General features: G+C 35.3%; 1 protein-coding gene across 1 annotated transcript; it reads left to right on the forward strand.

Moving 5' to 3' along the window:
• The first annotated feature begins 329 nt into the window (after nt 1-329).
• On the forward strand, nt 330-1916 carry LOC128133409 (uncharacterized). The gene is made up of 2 exons (XM_052770832.1): nt 330-1688; nt 1800-1916. The coding sequence occupies exons 1-2, from the start codon at nt 330-332 to the stop codon at nt 1914-1916; spliced, it is 1476 nt and encodes a 491-aa protein (XP_052626792.1).
• Nucleotides 1917-14569: the final 12653 nt, after the last annotated feature.

A 14569-nucleotide genomic window follows, 5' to 3' on the forward strand; every position in this document is an offset into this window, starting at 1 on the left:
CTTCCATTGCTACGTTTCACACTACCAACATGATTGTGACTCATCCTTCAAAATTTGTTTTTGTTGGTTACATTCCTGAGTCAATGTCTGCCTTTGTGCCTCCTTCGAGCAAGATTATTCAGTAATACAAGAAGCTTCCCTCCTCTGGTCCAAGGGAACTCACTGTCGACATGGTGAAATCAGTTGAAGACGCAGACAAACCTGCCAAAAGAGGCAAAAAGACAGAACTGAAAAAGGAGGATAAGGGAGGCCAAGTCTCAAAAGTTCAAACCCCTAGGACGTGAAAGTCAGAAAAGGCAGCACCGGCTCAACCTAAGCTGAAGAAAGCCATGAAACCTGCTCTCCGGCTAATTCTTCAATCCTCAAGTGATTCTGACTCAGAATATGTGCCGCCTAATCAACCAACAATTCCTCCCAGTGAACCTGACAACGAAAGCTCAGAGGATGAAGGTTCGGTTCGTGGTGATACACCACCTCGCTCGCCTACACCTGAGGTACCTGTTCGGTCCCAAGCACCTTCTCCTCCACCTGCTTCTATACCTGTCTCCATCCCTCCTATTTTTCCTATCACTACATCTCTACCATCCTCTACCATTCCCATTTCTACACCCATCTTTACTGAGGCTACTACTACCACCACTACTGGAGTTCGAACCAACGTATCTGATACAGGGGTTCCTTCTTCAGCAGCCGAACCCCCAGTCACTACCGAACCTCCAGTTACCACCACTCCACCATCTCATACCCAATCCACTGAAACCAACACTATTCTTGGAGGTGAGGCGTTGGAGTTCGATTCCACTTATTTCAGTCCCTACCGTGTCCAAAGTGATGATGATAACGATGCTCCAGTTACCAAGCGCCACCTCAAATCTATTACTGATAAGCTTGATCAACTACTTTCTTCCTCCTCTAATGGTGCTTACTCCGAAGCTGCTCTCAAAGCCTTGTTCTCTTTGGTTGTTCAAGAGCATGATGCCTCTCTCTCTCTCTCTACCACAGCAAAGGCTATCGATGCCTCTACATCTCAATGTCAGAAGGCCTCGCTGGCTGTTGAGGCTTCCACGAAAGAATGCAAAGATGCGACCGCAAAAGTCGAAAAACTAATTTATGAGGCTCAGATATTCCTCGATTCTTTGCAAGTTGCTGCTCATAAGAACTCTCAGACAGTGAATGCTTCGGTTGATAATCTCCAGCGTTGTCTTGAAACAGAAAGGACTCATCTTGAAGTCGCTCAAAAGGCTATTGAAGCAGCCAATGAAAATCTTCATGCTAATGTCAATGATCGTTTGACTCAGCTGGAAGCCGAACTGGCTGTTGAAAATCGAATTATGGATGAGCTTGACAAATGTACTTCTCAGCTCAAAATTCAAAATCTTAAGCTTCGTTATGCCACAACTGAGCTTAATGATTTAAAGTCTGAAAGAGAAGTAATTAGAAGCTCCGTGGGTGACGTTCATTCCATTCTGTTACATCTTCTTGACGCTCATGACTCTATTCTGACTATATCCATCAGACGCCATTTAGCTGAAAAACTCAGACCTGCGTTGGATATCCTTAGTCGGATAGAGGGTGTTTCGGTGACTTCTGTCCAGCCGAAACAAGGGGGAGAAAAAGAAAAGGAAAAGGAAAAGGCTAATACTCAACCTCCTCCCGAACCCAAATCAACAGTTGCACCCAAGGATAATGTAGCTTCGGGCAGCGAATGGGATAAGAAGAAAAAGAAGATTGGAGAAGATGATGAAGATGATGATGATTTTGAAGATATCTTGGGTGAAAATCCCTCTAAGCCTTTTTAGAAAACAAAACTCTCTGACAAGGCGCTTACAGAAAAGATTGCAAAGGAAACAGCTGAGCTCGAGAAAAAGCTAAGAGAAAAAGAGCTCTTGGAGAAAAAGAAATCCATCTTTCCATAATGGATCATTGATTCACTCCAGAGAGAAGCTATAGATGAACCGAGTACTCATTGGCTCGAACCTGTCATGCCGTTCGGCCATGAAAAATCGAAGGACGCTCAATTTGATTTGCCAATCACTCGAAATGCATTTATCTTTCATTGCTTCAACTCAACTGCTGTCATTCCCTCTCCGGACCCGGAGGTGGATCGGGATCTGTTGGAGTTTTATCTGGAATTCGCTCAGCCACGAGTGATTGGTGAGACGATCACATCTTATATTCTTGAAACCGAGATGTGTGAGTTGTGTCTTGCAAATCGGTTGCACATTGATAATATGTAAACGCACCAGTAACTTGGTGTCATAAAACATATTGTTGTGTGTGATTCGGTGAGTGAGTGCAAGCGAGCATTGAATCAAAGTTTATCCGTTCCTTTTATCCAAAGTAGGATAAAAGCGATATCTTTGGTCCCCTCGATGATTTAGTGATGACAAACATAAATGCTCGGCCAAGCTAGGGCTAATTTGATTTGTTCAATTAGTCAGTCGTCATAAATCGGAAGTCGAAAAATAGTACAGAGAGAATGATTAAAAATCATGTCTCATACGATATCTAGAATGAAGGAATATATGATCCCTTATCTAAAGGACACGCGTATCTGATAGGATCAGAATTGACAACAGCTTTGGAAAGCTACGATTGCAGATCAGGATCTGAAGTCATACACAGAATAGTTATTAGACTTATCCAAGTGGGAGACTGTTGGATTAGTGTCTAAGTCCATAACTATTTTGATATGTACTTGACCTGATGGTGCATGGTCCTTTTGGGTTGCCTTCACCAAAGCAACTTGATAGGATGAATTATGGAGAGAAAGGATTAAATATGATTTATTAATATATTATGAGAATAATATATTAAAGGAGAAATCATATTGTTTAATTAATATTAGTCAAGAATTAATAAGAATTAAGTTTGTGACTAAAAGAGATTAATTAAACTTAAGGGACTGGAATTGTAATTATAAGATAATTGCAATTGGGCCATGGATTGCCTTATATTATAAGGTTGGACGAATTCTATGGGGAAACCCATTAGAAATCGTCCAAGGCCTTTAAGGAAAGGAGTCCATGGGTTGCTTAGGGCTTAAGCATCCAAATTAGGGTTTCCTTGTTAGATAACCCTAATAGCTTCACTATATATAGAACCCTTATGCTCCAAAAATGTGGTGAACTTGTTCTCTAGGGTTTCCACACGTTTTGGGCAACCTCCTTCTCTTCTCCTCTTCATCCTCTTGCTCTTGGTGTTTGTGAACCATTAGAGGAGTGACATTTGTGACTCTAAGCTTTCTAAAGTCAATACAAGGAGGATTTGAGATTGTTATTGCTACATAACAATCAAGGTATGATCTAAACCCTAATTGTATGTTATATTAATTATCATATGCTAGATCTAGGGTTTATAGTCTTGGATGAATTGCATGTACAATAGAGAAACCTAGATACAGGCATTAGGGTTTGTATGAGCACATAGGATGTTCTTTTGACCAAAACCCATCAGTGGTATCAGAGCCTTGATTGGTTTCTATTGTATTGATGCATTATGTAGCTGGAAATTGAATTCTGGCTTACTGTTCGACCTGACTCGGCGAGTCAGCCCTACTCGGCGAGTTCCAAAGTGTGACTCGGCGAGTCGGAGCGTCAGACAGAGGAAATTTCGGATTTTGTTGCTGTTTTGCTTAAGGATAATTACCATATTCGTTTCAAACCTATAAAATACGAATTTTATTGTTTCTTAAAGAATATCCTTGCCAAAACACAAGATAATTACCAATTGATTAGATAATAACTTCCTTATATGATAAAGATTGGATTATTTGTATTAATTGGGTAACTTATTTTGCAAGAAATTGAAATTAGGTCAAATATAGATAATGATGAAATTAATTGTTTAATTTATATTATTTGTTATTTGATCCTTGTGTTATGAAAAGTTTCAATTTTCCCCTTTAGGTTTTATAGTTTAAATTTGAACTCAAAAGTTTAGTTTTGAAATTTAAATAGTTGAAACCCTAATGTTTTGAAATGTTTCAAAACTTGCCCTCAAGTTTTGGTATTTAAAAGTTGATTAAAAGGTTTAATTTAGGAATGTTAAATTCTAAAACCCTAGTATTGTTTTGAAAAGTTCAAATCACACCCTTATGGTTTTATTAATTAATTAAGGTGTATAATTAAAAGAGGTTTAATAAATCCATAAAAGTTTTGGTTCACAATTTAATTGAATTAAAAGTATAATTGTTAAATTTTACCACCTAGTATTTTAAAAGTGTAAAATACACCCTATACTATATATAACATTAAAAGTCTAACATTATATATATGTACGAGTAAAAGTCAGTCTTACCATTAGTAGGCCTCATTCACGAAGTTGATCTATAAGAGGTGTTTAAGGAAATTGCCTATAAAATGGCGATTGAATGGGTATCCACTCTTACCCACCGCCCTCTTGACTAGTGGAGGGTCGTTAGCCGAACGGGTAGGATAGGACAGAACTTTCCATTAGAAGTATAATGAAGTACAAAAGGTAACTAAATGTTTTACAAATTCCCAATCTTAGTTACTTTAGACAAAAGTGAATTGATGCAATTCCATGAAATTACACTTTGTGCCCTTGCGAAGACGTTAGTGGAGCGTGTGTGGTTTACCGGCACACTAAATGGTTCTAAGCAAAGGTAGCTAAGGGTGACTCAATGTTTGTCATAGTTCGGTGGAGCGTGTGTGGTTTACCGGCACATCGAATAGGTGACTGTAACATTTGGGGGCACCATGTAAGTTTGCATCGTTATTCACACCCGCTTTGTGATCCTCGGCATCCCAGTCACAAACTAGAGGGGCATATCGAGATTTAAACATGTCGTTGAAATGTTCAATGAATCTCAAAGGATCTAGGAGTTTTCATAGATTTAAAACTTAAATTTCTTTTTCGTTTTTTTCATGGTGGAAATTAGTGAATCGTCATTCACTTACCTTCAAATATTCTGCAACTAGATTACGACATCCCTTTTCTAGGTTGTAGCGTATAGTGTTGGGTCCTAGCCTTAATATCTCATTTGGGTGATTTACTAAGGACTCAATTAATCAACTAACTTGAATTCGTTTTCTCCCGTTTTGTAGATGTCAAAGTTCGACAACTATGGTCTTCCCAAATCCTGTGGAACAAGCTTTCCACATGAAGATGATATTCCACGATTCGATTGAGGAACAAGAGATCATGCTTCACTTCCTCCACCTCCTCCAATTATTCTCCCTAACCCACAAGTTCGAAGGCTTGAAAAGTTCAAACTCACTCAAGCCCTTTTGGCAAGTAAACATAAAGAAGGAAAGTCAGTGTGTGCACACGTCCTAGGGATGAAGTCACACATTGATAGGTTAAGAATGTTGGGATCCTTTGTCTTTGAGGAGATGGCTGTTGATTGGGTTCTTCAATCACTTCCTAACTCATATAGTGAGTTTGTAAGAGAGTACTACATGATGAACTGCGACGTGACCCTTATAGATCCCACCTATATGCTTATTGCTGCTGAATCAGCAATGGTTTGGCGCAATAGAAAAGCAAAGTTAATTGGTGAATTTGCCTTCAAGACCTCTATGGATATAGACAATGGCAACGAAATACATGCTATGATCGAAAAGTTTGATCATAAGAGAAAGGCAATGTCTGAAGTAGTTCCATGTTCTGTTCCAAAAGAGTCAATTTGCTTTTATTGCCAAGAGAAGGGGCATTGGAGACGAAGCTGCCCTATTTACCTCAGAGAACTAAGAGATGGGAGAGTCAGAACGTATGGCTCTGCTTTAGGTAAAATCCATTGACTAACTCTTTTAAGCTCCTATTCTAGATTCTTAATACATAATGTGATAAGATTACAATTGATGTTTTGTAGGATCAAAGAAAAGAGAGGAAGCTTAAAGGAAAGAAGTGAGCAGAATCTAACTGAGAAGGAATGGATTTTGGTCGCATTACTTGAAGATTAGATTCTCGAGCTGCTACCTAGAGTTAGAATTAGATTTCTAAGAAAGATGTATTAACATAGTTTTCAATGAATTACATTGTAAGGACAAATTTTTCCGCAGTAAAATAAATTTTGATTTTATATTATTTATTTATCGTTGCAATGGTGTACATGAAAAATTGATGTTTGAATGTTTCTATCATTAACAGTAATGGATTTGATTCTTAATTATATTATTTGTGGAAATGTCGAGAATTTACCAAATAGGGAGAGTTTCTCATCACCCAAGTTTCAATTGGACAGAAACTTGGAATCATGCAACTTGGTTGCACGATGAATGAGAAATTTCATATTTGGAAATTAGACTAATTCATTGACAAAGTGTCAAGTGAAGGACTAGGAGATCGAGTACACAAAGTTGCGTGTTGATCAAGTCCACCATAAGAGTAACAAAGATATTCGTCATGATTTACTAAAGGTTTAGTAAATATGATTATACTTATAAGATTAAGTGTAATTCTGAATTGATTGAAAAGGTTTAAATCAATAGCAGAACGAATAAGAAGAATCAAGTAGGCAGAAAGATAAAAGTTTCTCCATTCTAAGAAGAAGGTAGAGTACCTTTTATGCTTTATGATAGGTCTTAATGATTAAGAACCATATCTCAATTGATCCTCTAAGTGAGACTTAGTACAATTGTATGTCTAAGAAGAGGAATCAAGAATTGAAGAAATGGTTAAATCAAGAAGTCAATCATACTTCGTTCCAAAACAAGTCTTAGAGCTAAGATTGTGACATTGAGTAAAAAGTATTAAGAAGGTTTATAACATTCATCAAATGTGGAAAGTTGTGATGTCTTGGATAAGACAAAGACCAGCTAGGACCAATTTATGAAGTGTTTTGATAAAAACTACACTAACTCTTGAATATTTGTTTGTCAAGAAATGTTTATTGACAAGACAATCCTATATGTCAAGGAGTCAGTGGGAGTCTTAATGGTCTTGAAAGGTTTCAAGAACAAATCAAAATATACCTTATCGATCATCACTAGCGCACGAGTTGAGGTTTACAACCTATCGTGTTGACACTATTTTGTTTCTATGCCATTCCAATTGAGTTAATTATGCATGTGAGTTCTATGAGTTCTCATTTGAATGCATAAAAGACAAGGACCTTGATCAATGAAAAGTACAGGAAAAGGTGAGCTGCTTAACTACTTGGAAGACATGGTGGGCAGCTGTGCTACCATAAGGCAAGAAATCAAGATTAAGAAAGTTCGGTCCAAATGAGTTTGAATTTGTCATAAACTTTGGTTTTGACAAATTCACATGGATAGGAACACATACACCATTAAGATCTAAGTGTCATAAGATTCCTTCCTTCATGAAATGACTGTGAGGAAATGCTTTCACTAAGAGAGATTTTAAAAAGATAGTGACTGAAAAATTGGATTCTCGAATTCGATTATGGTTACGGTATCCCTTTCCATTATTCGAATTGTGAGATTTGGCAATTAGTCTGAATTGTTTAGACACACATATGAACTAAGGCACAGGTGTATAAGCTTTGATAAAGGATTATCAAAGCATGAGGTATTAGAAACATGAACTTAAGAAATTCAATAAGTATTGTTTTTTCTGGAAGTTAAGCTGGTTTCTAAATACATGTCAAAGCTAGTGGAAGCATAGGTGTTATTTTTATAATAATTATCATGATAGTGGGAGCATAAATGTTATGATTGCATGATTATTATGGAAAGTATTGCAAGTTAGCAATATTAATTATAGAAAAACAAAAGTCATACTTTGCAAAGTTGTAAAGGTTGAATAGTTGTTTTGCTATAATTAAGGGAGAGAATATTATGCTTCATTTCAAATCTAAAGGCTTAGGTTGTGGTATGTTAATAATTTAGTCAAGGAAACATAGTGTGTTCTCAAATTTCGATTATGATTATGGCATTCCTCTTCATAGTTCGAATTTTGAGAACGTAGCACATAAAATATTACGACAGAAGGTTGACAAAGTATCAAATCTTTATGTAAGACATTATGCATCGTGTCCCATACGCTTCGGGTATAGGATCGATTGCAAATGCTATAATATTTGACCATTCTAAAATTTTCCAAATGTCTAGTGCATTTAGAGGGATAAAGGACAAGAATCAGTTTTGACTAAGATAATTAAACAACTATCAAAGGACAATCCAAAGTTCGTCGAGGATTGGTCGCTTGTGAGTAGTTGGAAGTATAGTATTGGATGGACCATATCGACATTATTATAGATTCTATTAAGAATGAGTTGTCATATGGAAAATATGGAAACGTGTCCATATTGGGAATTGAATATTGAAAATCTATGTCTAGATTAGAAATTTTTATGCAAAAGGATTTTCAAAGGAATGTACTTTGAGTGAGAGACATCATATCTAAGGAATTGTATTGTAACAATCTCCGATGGAGGACTTTGTAATATCATTGGCAATAGTCATTGTGACTTTTGTGCTATGACATTACGAAAGGATCACTGCATAAAATGTTAGAATCTAGCATATTCCATAAGTGGCAAGAATTTGATGTTCTTTCACTTGTGAAAAGGATTGGGAGTTGTGAAATGAGTATGATTGGAAATGTGTTCATTTGATCTATTTCACAAAGTAAGAACCATAGGTAAACATTGTGTGCATGCTAAGAACATGGGACAAGTGTTGTAATAATTCAAGTAAGAAGTTGATTACCCGAAACAACAAATAATGAGTAATCGATATGGTGATAAATAAAAGGTGTTTTATTTATACTCAAAGGTTTGAGGCCATATGGGATTAGTATTATCCTTGTGTTCCACTTTGCATGTTTTGACTTCCTGAATAATTTAATTGGTTGAGAACAGTCAAATTATTCGAACGGGCCACAGTCGTTCTTATGTTGGAAGTAGGTACGAATAAAGACTGTCGTGAATTGGTGTGTGGATTGTCTAAAGAGTATTAGACATAAGCAAATGTTTGCTGCAATGTTCATAAGTGCTTATGAATATGGTTTGAGCATTGGATTAAACCCACGCTCACTTGGATCACTCCATGAATTGTATCACAAGTGATTGGTGAGACGATCACATCTTATATTCTTGAAACCGAGATGTGTGAGTTGTGTCTTGCAAATCGGTTGCACATTGATAATATGTAAACGCACCAGTAACTTGGTGTCATAAAACATATTGTTGTGTGTGATTCGGTGAGTGAGTGCAAGCGAGCATTGAATCAAAGTTTATCCGTTCCTTTTATCCAAAGTAGGATAAAAGCGATATCTTTGGTCCCCTCGATGATTTAGTGATGACAAACATAAATGCTCGGCCAAGCTAGGGCTAATTTGATTTGTTCAATTAGTCAGTCGTCATAAATCGGAAGTCGAGAAATAGTACAGAGAGAATGATTAGAAATCATGTCTCATACGATATCTAGAATGGAGGAATATATGATCCCTTATCTAAAGGACACGCGTATCTGATAGGATCAGAATTGACAGCAGCTTTGGAAAGCTACGATTGCAGATCAGGATCTGAAGTCATATGCAGAATAGTTATTAGACTTATCCAAGTGGGAGACTGTTGGATTAGTGTCTAAGTCCATAACTATTTTGATATGTACTTGACCTGATGGTGCATGGTCCTTTTGGGTTGCCTTCACCAAAGCAACTTGATAGGATGAATTATGGAGATAAAGGATTAACTATGATTTATTAATATATTATGAGAATAATATATTAAAGGAGAAATCATATTGTTTAATTAATATTAGTCAAGAATTAATAAGAATTAAGTTTGTGACTAAAAGAGATTAATTAAACTTAAGGGACTGGAATTGTAATTATAAGATAATTGCAATTGGGCCATGGATTGCCTTATATTATAAGGTTGGACGAATTCTATGGGGAAACCCATTAGAAATCGTCCAAGGCCTTTAAGGAAAGGAGTCCATGGGTTGCTTAGGGCTTAAGCATCCAAATTAGGGTTTCCTTGTTAGATAACCCTAATAGCCTCACTATATATAGAACCCTTATGCTCCAAAAACGTGGTGAGCTTGTTCTTTAGGGTTTCCACACATTTTGGGCAACCTCCTTCTCTTCTCCTCTTCATCCTCTTGCTCTTGGTGTTTGTGAACCATTAGAGGAGTGACATTTGTGACTCTAAGCTTTCTAAAGTCAATACAAGGAGGATTTGAGATTGTTATTGCTACATAACAATCAAGGTATGATCTAAACCCTAATTGTATGTTATATTGATTATCATTTGCTAGATCTAGGGTTTATAGTCTTGGATGAATTGCATGTACAATAGAGAAACCTAGATCCAAGCATTAGGGTTTGTATGAGCACATAGGATGTTCTTTTGACCAAAACGCATCACCTTAACCCTCACGACTGGATACTCCCCAACAACATTCTTGTGTCCAATCCTCAGGAGTATCAGCCGATTATAGACCATATCAAGCGAATGCTTGTTTGCTACATTCATGAAGTAGCGAAAATGGATCAAGAAATCGCATCTTCCATTTACAAGAGACCGACGATCAAACCAATTGGGAAGACTGGCAATGTGAATGTTATGGTCAAGGGTAAAATCGATCCCCAATTTCATACAGTGATGTTATCTTAGGGGTGAAAATCACAAATGTCTTTTTGCTCTTTGTGATAAGCACCTGTTCTTAACTGCTTGCTTGGAGCATATTTTGGAGATCATTCATAGGTGTAATCAGAATTCTGTAGCTGACAAGAAGTTGTTTACTGACATGCTGCGATGGTATATTCAAAGTTGTGAAGATAGTGAAGGCTACTCAACATAAATAATCTCTCGCCTCATTTGACGCAAAGGGGGAGATTGTTGGGTTGTATAGTGTTGCGTCATGGGCTCGGTTCTTAGCCCAGTTTTGGTATCCGGTCTGGGCCTGTCCAACCGTGATTATTTTTATCCTAGGGTTTTGGTATTTAAGGTGCATGCATGAATCCTTAGTCGGAAACACTTTTATTATTTTCTTATCAAAGTATTGTAAACCCTAGCTCGCCTCTAGAGTGGAAGTTCTTTATCGAGCTCTAGTGAGGCGTGACTATATTTGAATCATAAGCTTCTTATTGATTCTATATTGTGTTATTAATCGTAGTGTGATTGAATTGTTTGTTCTTTATCAATATACTTGTGAAAGATCTAAACGATCTAGAGATTTATTCACATCAAAAAAATATTCAACTCCAAATAAGATGTTATCAGACTTTCTAATGATTAGAATCACTTGCCCTCAATTTTGTTTTTGTGGTGATTTTCTCCAATTCAGAGCATAATGGCCTATATAGCCCCCGCAAGAAAGGTTAGTGAATCTGACAAGATTTCAAACTTTTGACAAAGATCACCAAATACATCAAGGATTAAGACAAGGAATTGAAAATAGATATGGATGGAAAGAAAGCGATATATACCTCTTTGAAATATGGTATATTTCTAGGAGAGATGATGAAAGAAGAGGAATTGGACTTCATTTGGTGATCTCCCTTCAAACTAGCACCAAAAACTCTTCACTCCTACACTAGATCTTCACAATCACTTTAAGCAGGGAAACCACACCTAGAACCGACTTAAAGTTGTCTTGGGCACATACACCTATACATGTAAATAACTTAGTGTTTTTGTTATTTAACATATATATTGTGATTTTTTGATGTCCAAGTCAAATATGTTGTATATTTTATAATAACTATACTAAAACACTTATAATTGATTATAAATTATGTTTCATACACACACACACACACACACATATATATATATATATATATATATAGTTCCACACACATTTAGAAATACAGGGTTATTTCTAACATTAGAAATTGCATATATGCCGGATTGGATTTCTAATTTATACTCGGAATGAATTTCCAATAATAGAAATTATGTTAACATTAATAAATTGAGGTTTCATGCTCATTTCATTGTGATTCTATGATTTTTATGATACTGGATCCTCATTAGAATAAATTAACCTTTTGTTTTTTTTTTAAATGAACTCGGTTGATAATCTTAAATCTTAAGTTCAAAATAAATAAATTTTTGAGCAATGAAATATAATACTTCTTAGGTTTCTTAATCAATATTGATGTACTGTACAATGAGTCCAATTTATAGAAATGTTCACGGTGGTTGGCCGACAAATCGTTGACGTATTTTACCAATTGTTACAATTAATAAGTCTCACCTATGAGTTATACATTAAACATTTTTACCACATCATTTATAGAATTATACTTTAATAATATCACCATTAAGCATTTTACATAGCAAAAGTCACCAAATAGCATAAACATAACAAAACGCATCAATTATTACAGCGAGGCATGTTTACAAATTTACCACATGAACTCACATATAAGTGTGTGTGTGTGTGGGGGGGGGGGGGGGGGTTAATATTCATTTCAACAATATACCTAGTAGTATGCATTCCTTAGTTTTATATTATCTTGTGAAAACAAAACTTTAACATGCATAATATCACATTTCAACCACATTCTCAAGTCCTCACCAGTAGCATTATCCTACCACTCATTTGATGCATAAATTCATCATTTTATTATATCTGGAATATCACACTTCTCCTAAATTATTATTTACTGCCATATGACATATTTTCAGAAGCCAAACATTATACAAAATTCATATTACAACATCTCAAACACAAGCCAAGGTTATGAATTTGTAGCAAAACATACAAGCATTCAAATCATGTACTTAGTAAGCCACAAGAATTTACTCACCTCAAATCCAAGTTATGGTAAGAAATAAATTTAGGAAAACACTCACCAAGAGACCATTAGGAGCCCTAAAGGAGTGCACAAAATCCCAATTAGAAATAAGCAATCAAAACAAAAAAAAGAAGTCTAAGTTTCATATTTTGAAGTTTTACAGCCAAACCCAAGTTTAGTGTTTTGATCATAAAAAAATATTTAACTCCAAAGAGGATGTTATCAGACTTTCTAATCATTAGACTCACTTGCCCACAATTTTGTTTTTGTGGTGATTTTCTCCAATTCAGAGCATAATGGCCTCTATAGCCCCCGAAAGAAAGGTTAGTGAATCTATCAAGATTTCAAACTTTTGACAAAGATCACCAAATACATCAATGATTAACACAAGGAATTGAAAATAGATATGGATGGCAAGAAAGCGATATATACCTCTTCGAAATATGATATATTTCTAGGAGAGATGATGAAAGAAGAGGACTTGGACTTCTTTTGGTGATCTCCCTTCAAACTAGCACCAAAAACTCTTCACTCCTACACTAGATCTTCACAATCACTTCAAGCAGGGAAACAACACCTAGAACTGACTTAAATTCGTCTCGGGTACATACACCTATACATGTAAATAATTTAGTGCTTTTGTTATTTAACATATATATTGTGATTTTTTTGATGTCCAAGTCAAATATGTTGTATATTTTATAAAAACTATACTAAAACACTTATAATTGATTATAAATTATGTTTCATATATATATATATATATATATATATATATATATATATATATATATATATATATATATATATAGTTGCACACACATTTAGAAATACAGGGTTATTTCTATCATTAGAAATTGCATATCTGCTGGATTGGATTGCTAATTTATACTCGGAATGAATTTCCAATAATATAAATTATGTTAACATTAATAAATTGAGGTTTCATGCTCATTTCATTGTGATTCTATGATTTTTACGAAACTGGTTCCTCATTAGAATAAAATAACTTTTTGTTTTTTTTAGATGAACTCGGATGAAAATCTTAAATCTTAAGTTCAAAATAGATAAATTTTTGAGCAATGAAATATAATACTTCTTAGCTTGCTTAATCAGTATTGATGTATTGTACAATGAGTCCAATTTATAGAAATGTTCACGGTGGTTGGGCGACAAATCTTTGACTTATTTTATCAATTGTTACAATTAATGAGTCTCGCCTATGAGTTATACATTAAACATTTTTACCACATCATTTATAGAATTATACTTTAGTAATATAACAATTAAGCATTTTACATAGCAAAATTCACCAAATAGCATAAACATAACAAAACTTATCAATTATTACAACGAGGCATGTTTACAAATTTACCACATGAACTCACATATAAGTGTGTGTGTGTGTGTGGGGGGGGGGGGGGGGGGTAATATTCATTTCAACAATATACCTAGTAGCATGCATTCCCTAGTTTTATATTATCATGTGAAAACAAAACTTTAACATGCATAATATCACATTTCAACCACATTCTCAAGTCCTCACCAGTAGCATTAGCCTGCTACTCATTTGATGCATAAATTCATCATTTTATTATATCTGGAATATCACACTTCTCCTAGATTATTATTTATTGCCATATGACATATTTTTAGAAGCCAAACATTATAAAAAATTCATATTACAACATCTCACACACAAGCCAAGGTTATGAATTTGTAGCAAAACATACAAGCATTCAAATCATGTACTTAGTAAGCCATAATAATTTACTCACCTCAAATCCAAGTTATGGTAAGAAATGATTTGAAGAAGACACTCACCAAGAGACCGTTAGGAGCCCTAAGAGGGTTCACAAAATCCCAATTAGAAACAAGCAATCAA

This window comes from Lactuca sativa, chromosome 4, assembly GCF_002870075.4.
Source record: "Lactuca sativa cultivar Salinas chromosome 4, Lsat_Salinas_v11, whole genome shotgun sequence".
Classification (NCBI taxonomy): Eukaryota; Viridiplantae; Streptophyta; class Magnoliopsida; order Asterales; family Asteraceae; genus Lactuca; species Lactuca sativa.

Coding starts and splice junctions, on each gene's coding strand:
- LOC128133409 (XM_052770832.1), top strand. CDS start 330: ATGAAACCTGCTCTCCGGCTAATTCTTCAATCCTCAAGTGATTCTGAC. Junction 1,689..1,799: donor CAGTTGCACCCAAGGATAAT/GTAGCTTCGGGC, acceptor AAGCCTTTTTAG/AAAACAAAACTCTCTGACAA.